We start from the raw sequence: 20,316 nt of genomic DNA, 5'->3' as shown, positions 1-20,316 counted from the left end.
TGTTATTTTTTAGTCTGAAGAAAGGCTACAAAGTGAAGTCGTAAATTACTAGCTTGGTTCCAGCAATTTAAATGTAGGATGTATGATTTCAGATGTCAGAAAGAAGTGACACTTAAGCTCAATCATCACTTTACCTAATTAACTTTCAGTAAGGTTGTGTTTTTTTTTTTTAATAAGAAATAAATTAGCTTTAAAGAAGAAAGCATGAATTGCCAATTTGCCCTAACTTTTTTGCTTATCAGCTTTGCTGACTTGCTTTAAATGCAACTGCGTTTGATTGTTTAAAAATACATTACAAAACTGCAGGAGTTAGAAAGGATCTCTAGAGATCATCGAGTCCAACACCCTTGCTAAAGCAGGTTGCACAGGTAGGCATCCAGATAGATAATTCTAACATTCATTCAAATTCAGGCCTACCACTGAGCAAATATAGGTGTATGCCTATATGCACACTAGATGCCTCTAATTTATTCAAAAGAGCTGTTGGGATAACTAATACTTTGAAAGATCTGCAGTGCAAATGATCAACTATTTTCAAGCTATGTCAAAGCAGCTCATTTCTGTGACTTTATATAGAAGATGGGATTACAGACAAAATAATTTGAGGAAGACAAAACAGCAAGTAATTTATTTTTTGCACATCTTACCTGCAGCAAGCACCTATCTCGAAAAGTGTAGCCTATCAACTTGTCCAAATGCATCAGACACTGATGGTAGCGAATATGGTGGGTGAGGACAGGAAGCATCATTGCGTGCTAAAACAAACCACAAAAAGAAGCTTTCAACTTCACTGTACAGAAGACACTGCTGAGTAAGCTAAAAACAGAAACACATTCCATTTGTCACATCACCCATTGATTTTGGTTTAAATGACAGAACAAGAGAATTGGAGTTTCCCAATCCCCACTGTCAAAGATTTGCCCATTTACGTAATCACAGTGATGACACACACCTGTATCAATATAAATAGAATAATAGATACATGATAACCTACCTTCTACCAAAGCATTCTGAATGAGTTTAAAAAATGTCTGGTCACTGGAAAGATTCATTGTCAATAAGCTGTGACTGAATACGATACTAAACGCTTCTTTCTTTGAGAAAGACTTAAGGGCTTTTTGAAATGTCAGTCTGGCAATTTCTGGGATAACGTGGTAAAAATAGAGGAAAGGTTGTTGTATGTAGGACACAGACAATCTTTTCTGTTGAAGAAAAATTTAAATTAAAATTAACCTATGTTGCATAAACCAAAGTCTCCCTCTTTCAATGTTTTAAAGCAATATTTGTACATACTGTACAATTTTACTGTTTGTGAATGAATTTGTATTTAAGTAAGTAGTACCGGTTTACCAGTACAGTAGTATAGCAAGCATAATAACTACAGACATCAAAAGTCTTGTATAGGAGTGAAAAGTGAGAGCACTACAAGAACTTTATGAATGCAACCACTTTTGTGGCACGGATGTCAAATTTCACTTCATTTCTGTTAGTGGCATTATGTGAATATATTCAAAATAACAATGTGCTTTAAGGCAATATAAATCCAAGAGCCATCCATATTAATTTAAGAAAAAAAGAATTATATGTATTATGTGTAATCAGATACTTGTGTGGAGAGCTGAAAAAAAGAAAAATAATGTGTGATGTGTGATTTATAGAATAAGTGACGCTAAGGATTTCTGCATGTCATTAAAGAAGGGACAGCAGAAAAAAAAAAATCTTGTGAAGTTGAAATACTGAGAAGATAAGAATAACCATTGGCAAAGATTTCCACTGAAGTAAAAGAAGGTCAGTTCAGTTCTTTAGAACTGAATACATAGCTAAAAGGTAGCAATGTGAAGTAACTGGTTAACAGTAAGAAAGCAGCTCTCTGAAAGGCAGAAAGAAAACGTAACTACTGCAACCAAAATGAATAAGTTATTCTGAAATTGTTTCCCTGTTACTCATTTAGAGCCTCTTAGGTGATGTACAAGCTGTGGGAATACTCCTCTCATCTCCACGTAAACTCTTCAGAAGTGCTTCCTATGTTTTCCTTCATGGAAGGAATTATTTACAATAAAAAGGTTGCTTCCCTGCCCTTATGTTCCACTGCACAGACTGCCAGACAACAGAGTCCCTCAAGCAAGATTTGGTTTTCTTTACACTTAACAACCAGTACATGTGGCCCAAAGTTTGAGAACTGGAATATGAAGTTTTCAACTGTATCAGCCATGGTGAAGTGAACGAGGAATAGATATCTCCTTGAGAGGCACACAGGAGGTCTCTGATTTGACTCCTGCAGTTATATTGACAAAGTGCTGCTTTCACAGCACTAAATACTTGATTGATTCAATTAATGTGTGTCATGTTAGATTATAGCTATTTGATGTTTCTGATGTTTTATTTATCTCCATAAGAAAATAAAGTGGAGGCTTTTAAAGTTGCATTAGTCTAAAAGAATAGCTAGTGATTACAAAAAATTTCCCCTTGAAACAGTATGGGTACAGAAGTTGCCCCATAACCTTTATACTTTAATCAGGTTATAAACATACTCGTAATTGTTACGTGTAGGATTCTAGCTATGTTGCATACTTTTCCCGCTGCAGCTACCATGGCAAGCAGCAGACTCTCACAGATGCCCCAGCTAATCAGCAGTGATATCCTCCCCAAGGCTACTAGGAGGCAAAGCTGCCAGTCTCTGGGCAGGTGCTTCTGACCTGAAGTTACCAAGAAGTCCAGCAAGCCAACGTAGTTTGAAATAAATAATTTCTCTCCTTATCCTGAATACTCAGCTGTTGAAGGCATGTCAGCAGCAACACAGGACATGAAGAGTGGGTATCTTTTTGGTGGGACCCAGTCTGCACCAAGGGTCCCATCTCAGCACTGGCCAAGAATTGCACTTCACCTACTGGATAATTTTAAATAAGCCCGGAAGAAGATTGCCACTGCACATTTTCAAATCATCATGCTCACCTTTCTTCCTCTCTCCCTCTGAATAGTTCATTTTGAAAAATCACGAAGACCAATGTTACAGCTATGCAGAACTTGGAGCAACTTTGAAACTTTTAAGTCATTCTAATATCTTTAATCTTCTATCCACAGTGCTTTAAAAAGGTAAGGAAAACGAGCGGTTTTTAACTCACTGCACATTCACTCTGCCCACAGAGTTGATTTATATGTACTTAGTTTTAGTCTTCTTTAATATGGGAAAAAGCATGCAGCAACAATAGCAGCCTTTCATTTTTTACAGATACACTTTTTACCCACTCTTGACCTCTCCAAGAAATAAAATCAAAGGACTTTTCTAGTAGAATCGCCTGATTTAGATATTCTGGTTGCAAATGTGTTCAAAACCACAAAATAGCTTCCTTCCCATCATCCTTTGCTGATTTGTAGTCCTTCAACAGCAAAATGAAAACAAGAACATCCAATGATACATTAAAAGATTAATTTTAAGATGATATGAATAACAAATAACTATCTCAATTCTCTCCTAAATTAGAACTTGATAAAAGTAGACACAGTTTACTATGAAAAAAAATAAAATAAAAAGGCTGTAACTTTTATCTGCTACTATTTATTCTTTGTCTTCAGAAGCAATAGTAGAATCAAAACAAATATTCCAGACAGGAAAAAAAAAAGCTGTTTTAGTTATTAGTTTTTCTCTCTTATACAAATTTCCCCTCTAGCCTTAGGGAGGTTTCAATATATCAACATGATTTCTAATTATACCTTTACTAAATCAACCCTAAGTTAATATTGATTAAATTTTTGGTCTTTAATTCTTAATCAACACCTCCCAAACAACAAAAAACGACCTAATTATACCACTAGTATGTTTATTTGGCTGTTACACTTATTTGAGTTCTACTAGTACAATATTAGACCAAAAAAATGCATATATTATACTTAAACTTTGTAACCACAAAGCTGGTAGCTGTCATCTGCTCTGAAACAGGATCCAGCAGAAGTCTGTACCTTGAAAATATCACATATATGGAATGCTAATCTGAAATACATCTTCCTACTAAGGGTTATCCTTTTATAATCCTTTTTTTTTTTTTTTTAACCTCTTTTCATGCTTCAGTGGGAAAAATAAATTAGAAATCCTTAAATATAAAAATATCTTAAACTAAAAACATGTAACACCAACCCAACTGATGGATGCAGAAACTCTTGATTTTTGGCACTAGAACCAAGACATGGCTGATATAAGTCAAGGCTGTTGCATTTCAGACCTCCAAGCCTCAAACTGGACACTCTTGCAACCCCCCCTACATCACTTTCTGCTTCATGTCACTCAAGAGCAGCAAGCCTCTGCTAGAAAATCAAACCTATAAAATAGCTTTTTATAAGGAAAGGAAAGGAGGCTAGAATAGTTCCCTAAAGCAACAGACCATGTTGAGGCAAAGGTATAAACTTCCAGTGGTTGGTTCTTCAGCATATAATCATAACAAACTCTTACGCAAAGTAAGTGGCAGCTATCAAGAAAAACAACACATCAGACATCTCTCCAATCCAGTCACCTGGCAGACATCAGAGCGTATCCCTGTTTTCCAGAATCCCTGGCTACTCAACTCGACAGTCACTTCACGTCTCATTGTGTTCTTCTGCCGGATTTTCTGCAGTGCTTCCTAGACAGGAAGAAAATGGAGCTCTTGCAAAGAATTTTCTACAGCAAAGCAACATTAAAGAACACATATACATTCACAATATTTGAAGTTCATTTTTGACAGTTTCTAAAACTAATCCAAACCTTGTAACCGCCAGCCACAGACTGTGATGGATGTGCCTGAGAATAGCACAGATAGAGGATTTTGTTAGAGTGAGTGAGAAAGAAGATGACTCCAGTTTTTCTTGTAGATAACAAGTTCTACTTGTTATGATTTGATTATGATTATGATTCATTATGAGCAAGTAATCATTATCATTATCATTATCATCATCATAATCATTATCATTATGAGCAAGTAATCATAATCAAGTTATGATTATGATTACTTGTTATGATTGTTACTTGCTACTTGATAACTAGTTCTACTTGTACATTCAAAATGATACATACACAAACAAGTTAAGATCCTTATAATGAAAACAATCTCTTAATTCAAGTCTACGTCCATATATATTTCTAGTTAGAAGCATTCAGTAGGAATAAGGTCATCAATAAATTGAGTAAAAGAAACATCTTGTTAAAGAATGCTAGCTACTATACAACAGTTCCTGTTCACTATTGTCAGTGTCACCAGTTTGGGAAATTGATCAGCATTCACTGATCCTGGAGGCTATGACAACAAAATCTTCCAATACTATTACAATGAAAGAATTACATTTTTTAAAAATCTGTTTTGCTTTGACCACAGTTTGTTCAGTGTTGTGTCAATAGTGGTTTTGTCTGTATAAACCATGAAGTGGATGCTTGGCTTCTTTGACAGAACCATTTTTAAGAAGTATTTTCTGCAAAAATGGATGAAAGAAAAATAGCTGAAATAAATCACCTCCAGTTCAGGATCTCCTCTTTCTAATATTACCAAGTCTCTGGAGTATGGAAGCTCTTCACACAGCATGCACTTAAGTAAAGTCTTCTTTTCTCCTTAGCATACAAAATGTCTTAAAGCTGCAATCCATCCTCCCTCTCCTCCTTTTTACTACAGAGCACCTGCTCAAAGCCATCTATTCTCAATTCCCAGTCTGAAGGCTGTATGCATCTCTGGGCAGGAACAGGCTCTGCCTTCTACTCCACAGAGACTCATGGAATGGCTCCAAGAGGCACATTTATCCAGACAGCTTCATCAAAGATATTTCTAGACAGAACTGAGATGTCTAGAATAGGAGGCTAGTTAGCCCAGGTTCCTTTTATAATCAATGAGGGATGATAAAGTGCTTCAAAAAATGCATTTCTCTCTCCACTAACTTCAAAGTGAGCCTTAGAGTCTCAACTTATGCTCCTACTGTAAGTACTAGAAGTTAGGTATAAAGCCTCTAGGCACCACCTTATCACAAACAACATCATGCAATCACATGCAGTGGTGAGGCCAAAGGGAAGACAAGTGCTTATAGCACTTCAACCCCTTGAGCATCACCTTTAACTTGCCTTTCAAGACTGTGCCATTGGGTGTTATCCAATAGGTGCTGCAGTGCTTGCTGTACTTTCAGGCTGACTGGCTCAGGAGCACTCCATTATTATTTATAATATGTGACTACCTTTAAAAGCATTGGTACTGCTTAGGTGCAGCCCTACAGCTCCTACTACTGCTCTTATGTTTATTGACACCCAATTGGCAAAATGTATTATTTATCATCACATGAAGCTCCTGCTTCAGCCCCACACATCTATCCGATCGCAGACAACTACTTGAGAAATCAGTCATCCTAGAGAGTAGTCTACAAACAGAGACCAGAACACCACATAGTCAGTGATAAACACCAAAAGGAGCATTTTATCTTTTGAAGCTAAATTATCACCCCCCTACAACAAATCCAATACAATTTTATATACAAGTCATTCATTAACCCCTAATAAAAAGATGCCCGTAACACAATGATCTCCCTTCCACTGACCCTTCTCTGAGAGGGGAAAACTATAGCAAAGATAATTCCATCTTCTATTGGTCAAGACAATTTCTCCTTAAAAATTTTGCCACTGCTGAGTTTTTAATCCTGAGTGGTTCTTCTCCCCCACATTTACAGGGAATGAAGCTAAGGACTTGCTTAGTATCTATATAAAGAAATGTTAACTAAGTCTTCCTCATGCAACAGCACAGTACAGGCATACTGTCAAATATACCAAACAGCTTCCACAGCCACAGCATTATCAAACTAAAGATAATTAAAATAAAAAAGCTTTTTAATAAATAAAACCACAGCAGCAGTTAATTCCATCATATACCAAAGAAGTTCATTTCTCCCCCTACAGATTTTTTTTTTTTAAGTCAGTCAGTCAATTAGGAATGCCTGGTAGACAAACCATCAGATAAATGCAAAGCTGCAGTCCAGGATCTTAAGTGATGGATGCATCAGGACAGACTACTTTAGTCTCTCTTTAGGTGACTATTATTCTAATTTTAATTCCCTATTGGCTGAGCATATACACTTAAGAATTGTTTATTTCTCAGTGCTCTGAGGAGAAAAATGAAAACGACAATAACTCAAAGCACACCTCATTTGTCATTAAGTTCTACTGAAAATAAGAGCCATCAGATTATTCCAATTTTTTTTTTTTTTAATGTTCTATCACTTGAAGATCTTAAGGAATTCACTAAGACTGCCTATTAAATTTGGTCTTAAAACTATGCGCAACCATGGCAGTTTTAATCTCAAAAGAGAAATGTTTAAAATTATGAGACACTTAAAAGAGCATTCTGAAATGAAAAGTCCCTCTCTATGCTAATTCCTGAAACCACTAAAGGCAAGGGCTATAAAGAAGTTATGGTTCCACAAGGATCATTTTCTGTAATTGGTTAAAACTTGCAGTAGTCTGGGAGTTGAAAAAAGGAAAAAAAAAATCCATTCACTAGCAAGCAAGGATAAAAATAAAATCTGTATTAACAGCCTGAAAAGAAAATCTTTTGTGAAGGATTTCTATTGTTTCCATAAAAAGGGCAGTCACACAGCTTTACTCCATCCTGAATTACTGTGCTCAATTATCAGATACAGGAAGGCCCAGCATACCTCTCTCTGTGATAATTTCTGTTTATCAGCTTGTTTGACTTTGGGACTGTTAGCTAGCAGGTGACGCAGTTTCACATAACTCTTCCACAGTTTTTGGTATCTGAAGGACAAAAGCAGAAAACAAGTATTTTAGTCAGTACAGTAGAAGACTCTTGTAGTTTGGCCTTCTGAACTAAAATACACAGATGTATAGGCATCATTTTGCTCCAGAAAAATCTCAAAGCATTTTCCAAGAAAGGTGGCAGTGCCTCTGCAGTTGCTAGAGTGACATGCTCACAACAGCAGAAGCTTGAGTGTGCAGTGTGAGGTGAACTGCAAAGCTGAGGGCAGAAGACAAAGTCTCAGATACCCACCCATCCTTACTGAAGGACACTCTGCCCACTGAAAAGACTTTCCTACAGAGCGACACCTCAATTCATGCAGGTGAAGGTTCCCTCTTCAATTCCTACCACTCTCTGAAAAGCAGTTATGTTTTGCAAGAAGTGTCTGTCATTACACTGGCTGAAACATTCCAATGAAGTGCACAACAAAAAGGTCTACCAGCTGTGAGCTGTACATATGCATTTTGTGAAAGCGAAGTTTCATTCCGTGTGGAAACTGAAAGCCAAGTTTTCTATGGTTACCATATATGGAAGTTTTCTAGTTTTATCCAACTACCTTGCCTATTCATCATTCAGGAACATCTAATTACACATATATTTATATAACAGCTCATTTGTAGAAGCCCTTCAGTAGCCCAATACTGATTTTCACAAACTAAGATGAGGATATTTCAGCCTCAAAATGAGAGCTTGACATTTTGATGTACAACATACGTTTTATTACTAATATGGGCAGAAACAACTGTGCCATTGCAGTTACTTTTGAGAAATAATGAACAGATGACAATATGAAAAAGTAAGAAAAATTCAGTATTAGAATGTCACAAAAAACATACTATAGGAAATTCTTTTCTGAGCATTATATATTTCACACAAGCACCAGAGTTAAGGCTGAGATTTATCATGACACTACTTTGTTACTTTGATTAAAGAAGCACATCCGAATTCTCCAGACAGCTCTAGTGAGGGAAAAAAAACCCCAAAATTTCCGTGGCCTTTCCTTTTAAGAAAGTTAAAATACAAGATGCTGGAAAAGTAATTTATGTGGTATTCTAATATTTTCCATTAAGAAATTTAGCATCAAAACAGAGGTGGTTTGCACATTCTCATCTAATTTTCTTAATAAAAATTAAAAAATCAATGATTAAGAAATTAAAAGTTATAACCATAGCTGAAGAGAAAGTATGTTGTTGTTTAGATAAGCACTCACTCTTCCCACTCCTGTGACTTATCTGGTGTTAACACGCAACTTTAATTTCACATATTGTTTTTTCCTCATTATCAACATATCAAAGGCTAATTACAAGATGTCAACAGCGTGCAGAATTTAGCAAAATCTATTATATTGCTAAGTTAGAATCCTTTCAGACTAAGGTGATATTTTTTTCATATAAATGGAAAAACACTGAAGTAAACATTTGCTGGCGGTTTAGAACTATTTCGGATATTAAATCTAAAATTCTCTGAGTTGTAGAATAACGTGTGCCATACATTCACATGACAGTGACCGGGCCTCAAAAGTGCAAGTGAAATTCCATGTCATTAAGTAACACTGGAAGAATATCAAGAGGAAAATGACAATCTTAACTATATTTGCACAAGAGGTAGGCTCTGTATTTTCTGTCACCATTCAAAAAAAAAAAAAATCTGTGAATTACTGGAAGAGTTCCCTGAAATTGTCAAATTGTTACAAAAAAAAAAAATTGTAAACAAAACCCAGAAAGCACTTCTACACCACTACACAGATCTAGAGTGAGACAATTATCTGCTCTGTCTGAACTTCTGGTTTCCTCTCCACTCCTTCACTATGTTCATATCTCTAAAAAGACAGAAAAAGATACAGGCAAAATTACCATGGATGCAAAAGCTTTAAAAATAGTAGACTCAACTCTGCAAGTCATAAAAAGAGACAACAAAGAAGGATACAGCAAGGTGCAGAGAAACCAAATTGCCATGAAGAAAGCAAAAACGAAATGGATACATTATACATTACTAAATGTAAGAGCTGAAGAGCATCTAATTAAGTCAAGTAGCTGCTCTGAAACTAAAGAAATCAGTCATTTTTAATATAATGCACAGAACAGTTATTACCTGGAATCTTTTCCCTGTCAGTAGACTAAAAAAGTTCAAGCAGCAATTTGAGAAATTTAGTGAAGGTAGATTCACTCAGGGCTCTTAAACAAAATGATCTAAATAATGCATCCTCTAACTAAGAACTCCATATTCTACACTGCCTGAAGAATGGTTTTCCCTTTCTCCTGTTACAATATTAAAAAATAAAAATAGACAACTGGCTACTCAAGGAAATAAAATAGAACTACAGCAACCTTTGGTCTAACTTAGAAGAGTTATTCTCTGGATAAAAAGTTTGCTATTGCACATGCATCAGAAGTTCCTGAACTAAACCAGAAAAAGTTGTATGTTGTATTTCATTCCCAAATTTACAGATACTACTGTTCTATGCCATAAGCACTACGCTTTATGTCAGATCAATAAGCGTAATTAAGTCATAGATGACACTGAGCTTCTGAGCAGAAGATTGAAAGAAAAGCATCTTACTGAGGATCTCCAGCATAGCTGAGTTGAGCAGGTCGTATCCCAAAGTGGACAATAATGGGGAAAGTAATTACATCAGGATTGAATTGTTCACGGTCCAGTTGATCAATACGAACTGAGCTGGGTTTCTAGAAGATAAACAAAATATACCTAATTGACAACAGCTCTATGAAATTTTTTTTTTGTCTCTAGCCCACACTGTCCAGGAACTTATAAACAGCAATATTTAAGCTTATTAAAATACACATAAAAATAATCCTTTATATAATAATCAATATTTTTCAATGGCAATGATTGAAATAAAGTTAATTGACTTAGCTCTCCCAGAGAAAAAAAAGAGAAGTCTATCTTCATTTTAAAAGTTAAGAAATATACAGTTTGGTCACTTCTGAGAACCCAGTGCAGCTTTCTTTGGTTGAGTATGAGGACTAGAACTCTGGCATCCAAGCTCCCACATGCCCAAGCACTTCACTAAGATTAGGTTACTTCTCTTATTTTAGTTCTCTTCCTGATTTCCCAATGTAAGCAAAGTCATTATTAGATCCACTCAATCACACAGACTGAACAGTATAAGAAAAATTTAAAGTGGAATCCCAGGTTGATTCATACAATATAGTTTTGCATAATGAGAAGACTGCCATCCTTCTTATGCTTCAAAACATACATTTTTCTATAGTTAAAAAGGACAGTGTAAAAGGAAGTGATTCTCATTTCACCTTTAAAAATGCAGAAAGAGTAATTACATGTCATCGTAGAAGACATGCTGCTTACAGAGCTCTTGATAACTTATCTAGCATTTAAAAAACTCTGTTGAAGTTGCAGTTTGTCTCCAAGTAAATATTTTTCCCCATTACCTTCCAGCCTGCTTTGTTATATGCCTGTTTATTCCCTACTTCACAATCAGCTGTTTGAGGCCAATATTTTCTGCTTGTCTAAGCTTTCAGAAAAAGGACATTACTTCTAGTTACCTGCATCTCAAAACTTCTAATTGAGCATTGTGAACTTCTCAAAAATGAGTTTCAGAATTACAGAAACAGCTCCCACCATACTCTTCACAAAACAATAAGAATGCATCAAGAACAAAGCTTTCACCCTTCAAACCACCTTCGGAGAACTGTTCGCAGGAATCATTTTCTGCATGGATAAGCAAAGCCAATTCTAGAAATAAAGGCAAACCTCCTCAGGTGGCAAAACTTCCAATCTATTCTAGAAAAAATGATTACCTAAAACTTGGGACTTGCAGATAGAAAAACATTTACCAAGGGAAAAATGCTTATCAGCTTCCTTTTGGATATGATGACAGAAAATAGCTGCCCACTCAAAAAAAAAAAAAGTTATTTTGCTGATGCTAGCAAATTTTAAACAAAGAGGAATAAAGGTTTTCCCCTCAGCACTTCCAATAGGAGGAACAGGGCAGCAAAACCTAATGAAAAACACGGAGAGGATTTTTAACAGGCATAAAAAGTTCTCTTAGCCAGAATTTAAATTCTTGAAGTTTAAGTGTATTTAGTTTAGTGGGCTTTTTTTTTTTTTTTCCCAGAGTCGAATTGAAAAGATTTGGAGGGGTGAAGGATTGTTAATCTTCACAAAAGTTGCTTGTTTTTCTCCCTCTTAATGTTAAGAACGTGGAACTTTTCCTTTTTTTTTTTTCCTCCTTTTTTCTACTTGTTTTTTAAAAAACATGGTTTTACTTCACAGCAACACCTCTGAGAATCAAAAACACAGTATTATTAACAGAACATGTTAACAATAATTGTACTATGTACACTGATTAAAAACCACTATATTAAGGATACAATGCTTTCATATTCAAATACTTCACATTTTAGACACGTGAAGACAAGTAACCTGATCCTCAAAAGTAAGTGTGAACAGATTTCAACACATCTGTTGCAGATGTGTTGTAGCAAGCTCTGTGTGCAAGCTTTGTGTGTAAAACAAGTGGGCTCAGGACCACTTAAATCAAGCTGTTTTAAATCATCATAGAATCACAGAATCATTTGAGTTGGAAGGGACGCTTAAAGGCTGACTAGTCTAACTCCTCTGCAATGAACAGAGACACCTACAGTGAGATCAGGTTGCTCAGAGCCCTGTCCAGCCTGACCTTGAGTGTCTCTAGGGATGGGGCATCCACCACCTCTGGGCAACCTGTTCCAGTGCCTCACCACCCTTATTGTAAAAAAAATTCTTCCTTATATCCAATATAAATCTCCCTCTTTTTATTTGAAACCATTTCCCCTTATACTATCACAACAGGCTCTTCTGTCTCTTTTTTCCCCACAGTCTCCTTTTAGATACTGAAAGGTCACTATTAGATCTTCCTGGAGCCTTCTCCAGGCTGAACAGCCCCAGCTCTCTCAGCCTGTCCTTGTAGGAGAAGTGTTCCATCTCTTGAATCATTTTGGTGACCCTCCTCTGGATGCAATCCAACAAGTGCCACTCAATAACGCAGTTGTTGATATATTCTTAACAAACAGGACAGAAGAACTTAAGTCTTGATCACAATTGATGCTTCAAAATTGTGAAGGTTATGAGAGGCATAACCACACCGTGTGTTCCATCCCTCCCGGAGTATGATGAACACCAGTTTACCTCTAGTACTGTAGCTGCAATAAGCAGCATCAAAGAAATACACAGTATAAAGTGTGCACCAGCAAACAGGACATAAGCAAATTAGATGTTTTTTGTCCAGATGTTTCTCTCTCTCCTTTTAAAAGGGTTACCAGAGATCACTTAATAATCACATTCAGAATCCTGTTTTTTAACATCTCCCCCAAACCCAAGAAATTCTAACAGAACAGAGCCCCATTATCTTTGTTTTCTATTCCAAACCTCATCAGTCAAAGCTTTCCTCATGGCAGAAGGCAAGATCTGCATGGGACTGCATGCAGATGTAGTACAAAAGCATGTTACAAATATATGGATTTGTACTGGCAGAAAAAGCAGCAGCATTTTGAAAAAAGTGAAGTATTAAAAAGGATTAAAATCTGAACCTTTAAATCTCCTATAAAAATTTTTCACTGAACTAATGAAACACGATGAATAAATTAAACAGTTATAAATACAACTGAACTATTGTTAGTGGTTAAGTGGGACATATGCCTATCAATTTTTTTCCCCTCTAACATGCATAAGATTCACTTTACATTTTATAGAAAAATTGGATCTGTTCAAAAGAGAAATTACTTCTGAAGTGACATTGTGGAAGAAAGCAGCAAAATAAAATTTAGTGTTTTTACTTTGTTGTGTCAAGTGGATAAAATTGAATTGAAAAGCTGTCATTTTCTAAAAGTTTCACATTGTCTCTCTAATAGAACTGTTTTATCTTCTAACCCTATAAAATGCACAGAAAATATTTTAAACCCCATTTTTCACTTACTTTCATACTCAATTGAATATATGGCAATGAAAAAAAAAATCCACAAACTAAGAAAAATATCATCATGTTCGTCTCCAGATACAAGTACATACTAAGGATGGCATTATAACATGACAACATTTCAAAGTGTTGCAGATTTCTTTTATGTTTACGTATTTTGAGGCCCATGCATCTTTGAAAACATTTTGTAGAATAGAAAGTTTGTCAGTAAAAATCACACAAAACCTCAGAATTAACACTGCCACTCAAAACGCGTTGCCTTATGCACAAAGACATTTGCAGCTCTTTGAGGGATGCCACAAAGGAGTGCATATGCTACCCTCATGTTAAAGACCACCAAGTTTTCAGCTAGCTGAAGTCAGTGCATCTTTGGCAAAAAAAACTAGTGTCTACCATTCAAATGCTGAAGACTACACACTACCAAATAATTGTATCACAAAAACCACCGGCAAAATTAAGCAATTAAGGCTAACAATTCCTATTATAAGATTCTACCTTAGTTTTAACCACCTCATGTAGAATTTTCCACACTGAGTTCACATGTATTCTGTATTTCATGTTCCCACACATGGTCTTATTTTCCTTTTGGTGTAGGAAGTTTTAGTCAGAACAAAAACACTGAACGAAATCAAGGGAAAAAGAAATTAATCTGACAAGTTATGATTAACTAATTTACTAAATGTAATACTACCATATTTAAAAATAGGAGTTTGAGATATCTATCTAGAAAGGTGACGTGACTTCAGTTTGGGGAGAGTTTCTTTAATTAAATTCCCCTTTAGGCAAGATTACACCACAAATTTTTTTTATGAAGAAGCTGAGAAGTTGTGTAATAGTTGAAGGTAAAAAATAAAGTCAGAGGAAGAAAGGTCTTGCAACAGAGAAAGCTGCAGGAAACTCCAAACTGAGGTCCACGCTATTACTGAGATACCATCACTGTCCCACTAGCCAAGCCACGTGGACAGAATTTTGAAGCTTTTTGGAGGCACTTTTTAATCTTTCACACAATTCTTAAAGTGTGAAATTCAGAAAAAATCGGCTACATTTGCACATACACTGAAGCTGAAAGAAGCAAAGAATTAATGCTTTAAATACTAACTGTTCCAAAAATTATAAAACAATATAAAACAAGTTGGGCACCGGATATTAATGCATGTACTCATTTATGTACATCAAATTCTTCAGTGTGAGCAACAGCAGTGTAAGAAATGATGTGGGGAAAAAATACCTCACAGAAAGGCAGAACATTCTCTATATTCAGGGCAGAATTTATGGAGAGCACATTACATACAGGAAGGATGTCAAAAGAGAAACATAACGTAGCAAATAATTACTATTTCTCTGGTTGTATGTCAGTGAAAATAGAATAAGATCATGTACATAAAGACCATCAGAAAAAATATGAATGCAGATGAGCAAATAACATTTTTCTATACTTAAAGTACAGCCATTCCTTTCAATACGCACATTGAAACTATGCTCCTCTGGAAACCTGCCCTTGGGTAGGACAGCAAAAGGTAAAACTATTTCCAGGGTTGGAATAATGCAATAAACTGTTCCTATAGCAATCTGCAACTGTCTCTGATCATCTTCATCCCCTGCAATTCAGACTCCAGAAGATTCTCTGAAATAAGATATGTGCATGTTATTGAGTTATTAATTTGTCTTAATTATTTGTTCTACCATGCCAGGGCTGGTAACGATCATCCCTTTGCATTCCTCTGCATATTTCTGCCATTCCAGCTCTTCCCACTGAAGCATGTTGGCAATCTCTTCTTCAGGCACCAAAGCTTTATTGCATCGTAACAAGTAGAGAAGAATCTGATGCATCGACAATACTTCCTTCCCTCCATCTTAAAAACATAATAAAGAAAATGTATTTCAGATATTCACTCCTAAAGCACAAGAAAAATACACAGCACATAAAATATTCAGATGAGCAAAATAAAATGCAAAATGTTTAAGCAACTTGACAAATAAGGACGCAAATGTTTTACTGATGAATAGTGCACATGCATAAAACACACTTCTTTGCTAAACTGGAAGCAATAATGGTAACAGTAGCAAGAAAAACAGTTTCATCATTCTGTAATGCTGAAGTTTCTAACTTGCCTGAAAAATTTCTAAATGAGTAGGCAGAACAAATCAGTTATGTAGTCCGGTTATGTCTTCCTTTTCACATTTCTACCATTCCTTTTACAACAAAAGTTAAAAAGCCTTTAGGCATCCAAGCAGCTTTTTAAGGACCACTCAAGATTTTACAGGATACTTCTGGATGAATGTAGTAAGTTATCCTTACATTTTGAATTCATCTGCGGTGCTTACATGCTGCACCTGCAGTAATGAAGACTAAAGAGCCTCATGCTGTCTTCTGTCATTAAATGAATTGAGCGCATGTGAAAACTGCTAAATACTTCTGAGACCTCTGGAAATACACACAGCAAAGGCTGCTTGCAGGGAATTAAGGCAGTGTAATAAACATCTGATCAGTTCCAGGGAGCCAGTCAACATACAAACAGCAAAAGATGAGTGATAGCCCTGACAAAACACCACTCAGAAGATACCGACTATTCAAATTCAGTACGTCTGCTCATCTGAGTAAGAAGACAGATATGTTACTACAGTGCTTTAATTCTGAAGGAGGAGGTCAGAGAGATTTGTGCCAACAATGGAGAGTTCATCTACAGTTATAGAGGCATCTTAAAGTTTCATCCCCAACAGAAGTAAAAACGTTCATCTCCTTTCCAAGAGAGTCATGGAGTACACACTCTATCACTAAACACACAATAAGGAACAGAGAAAAAGTAAAGCCTTCAAGTGGTATGAAGGATATTGCCACAGCATAGGGAACATGACCCCAGCATATGTGGAGAGTCTCGCAGAATCTCAGTGTCACAGCAGTGCTGCCTTTCACAAGACACTTGAGGAAACAAACACTTCTGTTCCAGCTGGGATTGCAGCACTTCTCGGTAACAGGAAAGATGAAAGGGAATAACACAACTTCCTAAAACCTCCTAAAACAATTAACCTCATTCAGCAATTTACCACGACTGCCCAAAGGACCAAATGGACCCTGGAGTGCCCCAGGTCCAGCACTGCTACCAGGTAAGGAGAGAGGTTGTCCCACTGTGCCCAGTGGCTGCACCTCCAGTGCAGAGGACAGGTTTGGGTGTCACAATACAAGAAGAACGTGAAGCTATTAGAACGTGCAAAGGAGGAGGGTTACAGAAATGGTGAAGGGTCTGGAGGGCAAGGTGTGTGAGGAGCAGCCGAGGTTCCTGGGTTTGCTCAGTGCAAAGCAGAGGAGCTGAGGGGAGGCCCCATGGTGGCTGCAGCTCCTCACAGGGAGCGGAGGGGCAGCACTGAGCTCTGCTCTGTGACAGTGACAGGCCCAAGGGGCTGCACGGGCTGCATGAGGTTGGAGTTAGGAAAAAGTTCTTCAGAATGGTGGGCATGGAATGGGCTACCCAGGGCAGCGGGCATGACATAGAGCTCATGGATTTCAAGAAGCACCAAGAGTGAATATAAAACAGGGAAAATTAACCCCAAAGTTCAATGGAAACAGAAAATACTTCTACAGAGCTAGAGACATTTTAAAAGTTTTTTTTTTTTCCTTCAAATTAAAGAGGAATTCAAACTGCAAGACTTTTGGCTTTGTCGACTAGTTTAGATTCAGCAAGAAGTATACCATATCCAATTTCTGAAACAATGAGCAGCCTTAGATACTGAAGATTCTACAGGAAGGGCACAAGTTGTAGCCCTTTGCTAAAGAATAGTTCAGAGACTGGACCTCTTGAGCAAAAAGAAGCCATAGCTGGAAGTTTGTAATAGTTTTACAGTGTTTCACTCTTTAATACATTTTCCATCATAAAAATCTCTGACAAAATACAATACAGCAACTATTCTGCATGCCATGCATCTCTGGCACTCAGCAAACCTGACACAATTCACTCAAAGCTACCCTCAAGATTTGTCTCTGTAAGTATCTAACACTGAAAACGTGGGCAGTGAGACACTGGGACAGGTTGCTCAGAGAAGCTGTGGACATGTTTGAGGCCAGGTTGAATGGGTTCTTAGGGAGCCTGATCCAGCCACAGCAGAAGGGGTTGGAATTAGATGTTTAAGGTCCATTCGAACCTAAGTTACTCAATGATTCTATGAAAATCTGACATTCTAAACCTTGAATTTTCAGACCCTGGTAGAAGAATACGAAAGAAAAGTAGAAAGAATGAGAAATCAATTGATTTCTGTCTTCAAGGAAGCAGTTGATGGATCCGTGGGGATCTGTTGCAACAGTGTATCTTCTTTTAATAGACAGAAATAATGTTTTGCAACAGTATCTGAAGGACATGGATTCCCACTCTCTAGAAATGGAGAATAAGAAATGTATATGTAATTAGAAATTAATCATCATAAAGATGCTAGAAACAAACTATATATGCAGAAATAACAAGAAAAAGCCATTTTTATAGAGATAGAGAACTGGGAGCCTTAGAAGAGAAGCACAAAGGAATACGTGTTAGACAGACTAATCTCTCCCTGCCAATAAATCTAACAACACAGGAAGAGCTGACTTCCTAACTAAAGCAAAACAAACCAGAATATAAAAACTCCAAAGTAACTGGAAAACACCCTCAAGCTACACAGTCCAGGCAGGTCAAACTTGCTCTCATTTTGTGATGAGGTCAAGTTAATCAGCCACATGTGGCTTGATAGCTTATTTTGTAAATTGCTTCAGTAGAACCAAATCAATGTTTGCTAGCAAGCCTCACAGCTCAGCTTCTGATTGAACAGTGTTGTGTATTGAGGAAGGAACAACAATTAGAAATACAGTCATCTAGCCTTCAGTACTCTCCACAGTAGTGAGCCAAACCTCATTTAGCTCCAGCTATAATTAATATAACAACTAAGTTCCAAAGCCCAAAGCAGAGAACACCTTCAGGCCACAGCCCTCTTGATGAAGACTGTTTCACATCTAATCTGTGCTCTCACAGTCCAGCAGCTGAGCACATCTTCCTTTCCACGCAACCCTTTCAGAACAATCACCAGGCAGCATCTCAGCAGGACACATTTTCAATGGAGAAATGACATTTATATCAACTGAAAGTCTGTTCTACTATCTTAGGATGTGTTAAATGCTTTTGTAAGCTGTTCACTCAAACTGAGCATAGCTCTCTGCACTCAAGCTTGTCCTTGGCTGGCAGGCCTGGGCTGAATTGTACTGCAACGGTGTTTTTCTTTCTTTCACCATTTCTTGCAAGGGCTAAATTTACATTAAAGATAAAAGAAGAAAGAAGCAGAGCAGCCTGTGCTCAGGGGTGACAATCTTGCTGATTCTCAAAACTGCACATCAATAATTTCTATGTAATAACATGGCACGTATCCTGAACTGCGGACGGAATATGAAATTTAGTTTTGTGTGTGAGAATAGACAACACTGCTCAAATCCCACAGCTCCATCACAGGACAAGTAAAGAATGACCCAACACTTCCTGCAGCTACCACACAACAGACAAAAGCTGAGCACGATACCTGGCCTTTCCATCAGAATTCTGGTGCTGAGTAAACTACACAATCTATCAGTGAACATGAAAGACTTCAGATGGAGACATCAGTTCTTCACAACTGAACTACTTGACCTGCAATGAGTTTAAGCTCTTAATACGTTACCTGGAAGAAATCTCACGAATCGTGGCATGAAGTGAAATCTGGGGCAGGAAACAGAATCATTTTCAAGTGAAGGACCTTAAATGTAAGGGGAAAAAAAACCAGAATTTATGAATAGCAGCATATTTGCAAAAGAAGAAAAAAGATGGAAATCCTGTCCCATATGAAGTCAGTGACCAGTGATTACATTTGGCACTAATTTCAGATAGCAAAGTAGCAAAAGGCATAGAGAAACAGAAAAGCAACTTCTAATAAATGCTTTCAGGTAGACAATTTCAAAAGAAACTACAACAGCTTAAAAACTAAAGAATCTAAAAAACACAGTATTCTATTTAAAACTGCAAAGAAAAGTATGTCTTATAAATTTTATCCACTTCAGTTTTAGAGGCAAAGCACTAGTATTTGATTAGTCTCTCCCAGTTATTGGTTTGTTTTTTTTTTTCCTGTTATAGTAATAAAAATAATAAGGAAATTTCAAAAGACAGTATTTTGTGGTTTTTTCTTTTTCCTTTCCTGTTTCATCATCCAAAGCCTTGCATAAAAATAAAAACAAAAACACTAGGTGCCTGCCATTAAAAAAAAAAAGCAATCAGAACTGTGGTACAAAATAACATTAATATTTGAAGACATTTAGGCAAAAATGACTACACAAAATGTATATTTGTGTGCTCCTCTGTTTAACTACAAGTGTACAGCACACATCTATAAAGAGAAGCCAGGAAAACAGCTACAGATTCTGAATTAAAATTCCTTTGAATTTCTCTTTGTTTTCTTTTAGACCAAGGGAAGGATAATTCCTGAACTTCTCCACTGTCATAGCCTTCACAGGAACACACATTTTCATCTCAGCAAGTTAAAAACATTATGCTATAACTTACCCTTCTAAAGCTGTCTGCATGACACTACTTTGTGAGCTGATTGTTGAGAAATACTGCATGAATATTTGTTTTTTAGCTTGTAAAA

General features: G+C 36.7%; 1 protein-coding gene across 4 annotated transcripts in view; it reads right to left on the bottom strand.

Annotated features, from left to right (window-relative positions):
* DROSHA (drosha ribonuclease III) overlaps positions 1 to 20,316 on the bottom strand; it is a 67,918-nt gene that overhangs the window by 27,186 nt on the left and 20,416 nt on the right. For all 4 annotated transcript variants that reach the window (XM_031589245.2, XM_090137057.1, XM_090137059.1 and 1 more), the window contains 6 exons: positions 19,357 to 19,431; positions 15,370 to 15,539; positions 10,311 to 10,435; positions 7,651 to 7,750; positions 4,506 to 4,613; positions 648 to 755 (listed from right to left, as the gene is read on the bottom strand). In XM_031589245.2, coding sequence (XP_031445105.2) covers positions 648 to 755; positions 4,506 to 4,613; positions 7,651 to 7,750; positions 10,311 to 10,435; positions 15,370 to 15,539; positions 19,357 to 19,431 — 686 coding nt within the window. The remainder of the gene's footprint in view (positions 1 to 647; positions 756 to 4,505; positions 4,614 to 7,650; positions 7,751 to 10,310; positions 10,436 to 15,369; positions 15,540 to 19,356; positions 19,432 to 20,316) is intronic.

Source organism: Phasianus colchicus, chromosome 3 (assembly GCF_987193195.1).
Source record: "Phasianus colchicus chromosome 3, bPhaCol1.hap1.1, whole genome shotgun sequence".
Taxonomy (NCBI): domain Eukaryota; kingdom Metazoa; phylum Chordata; class Aves; order Galliformes; family Phasianidae; genus Phasianus; species Phasianus colchicus.
This window is presented reverse-complemented; position numbering and strand designations above follow the sequence as displayed.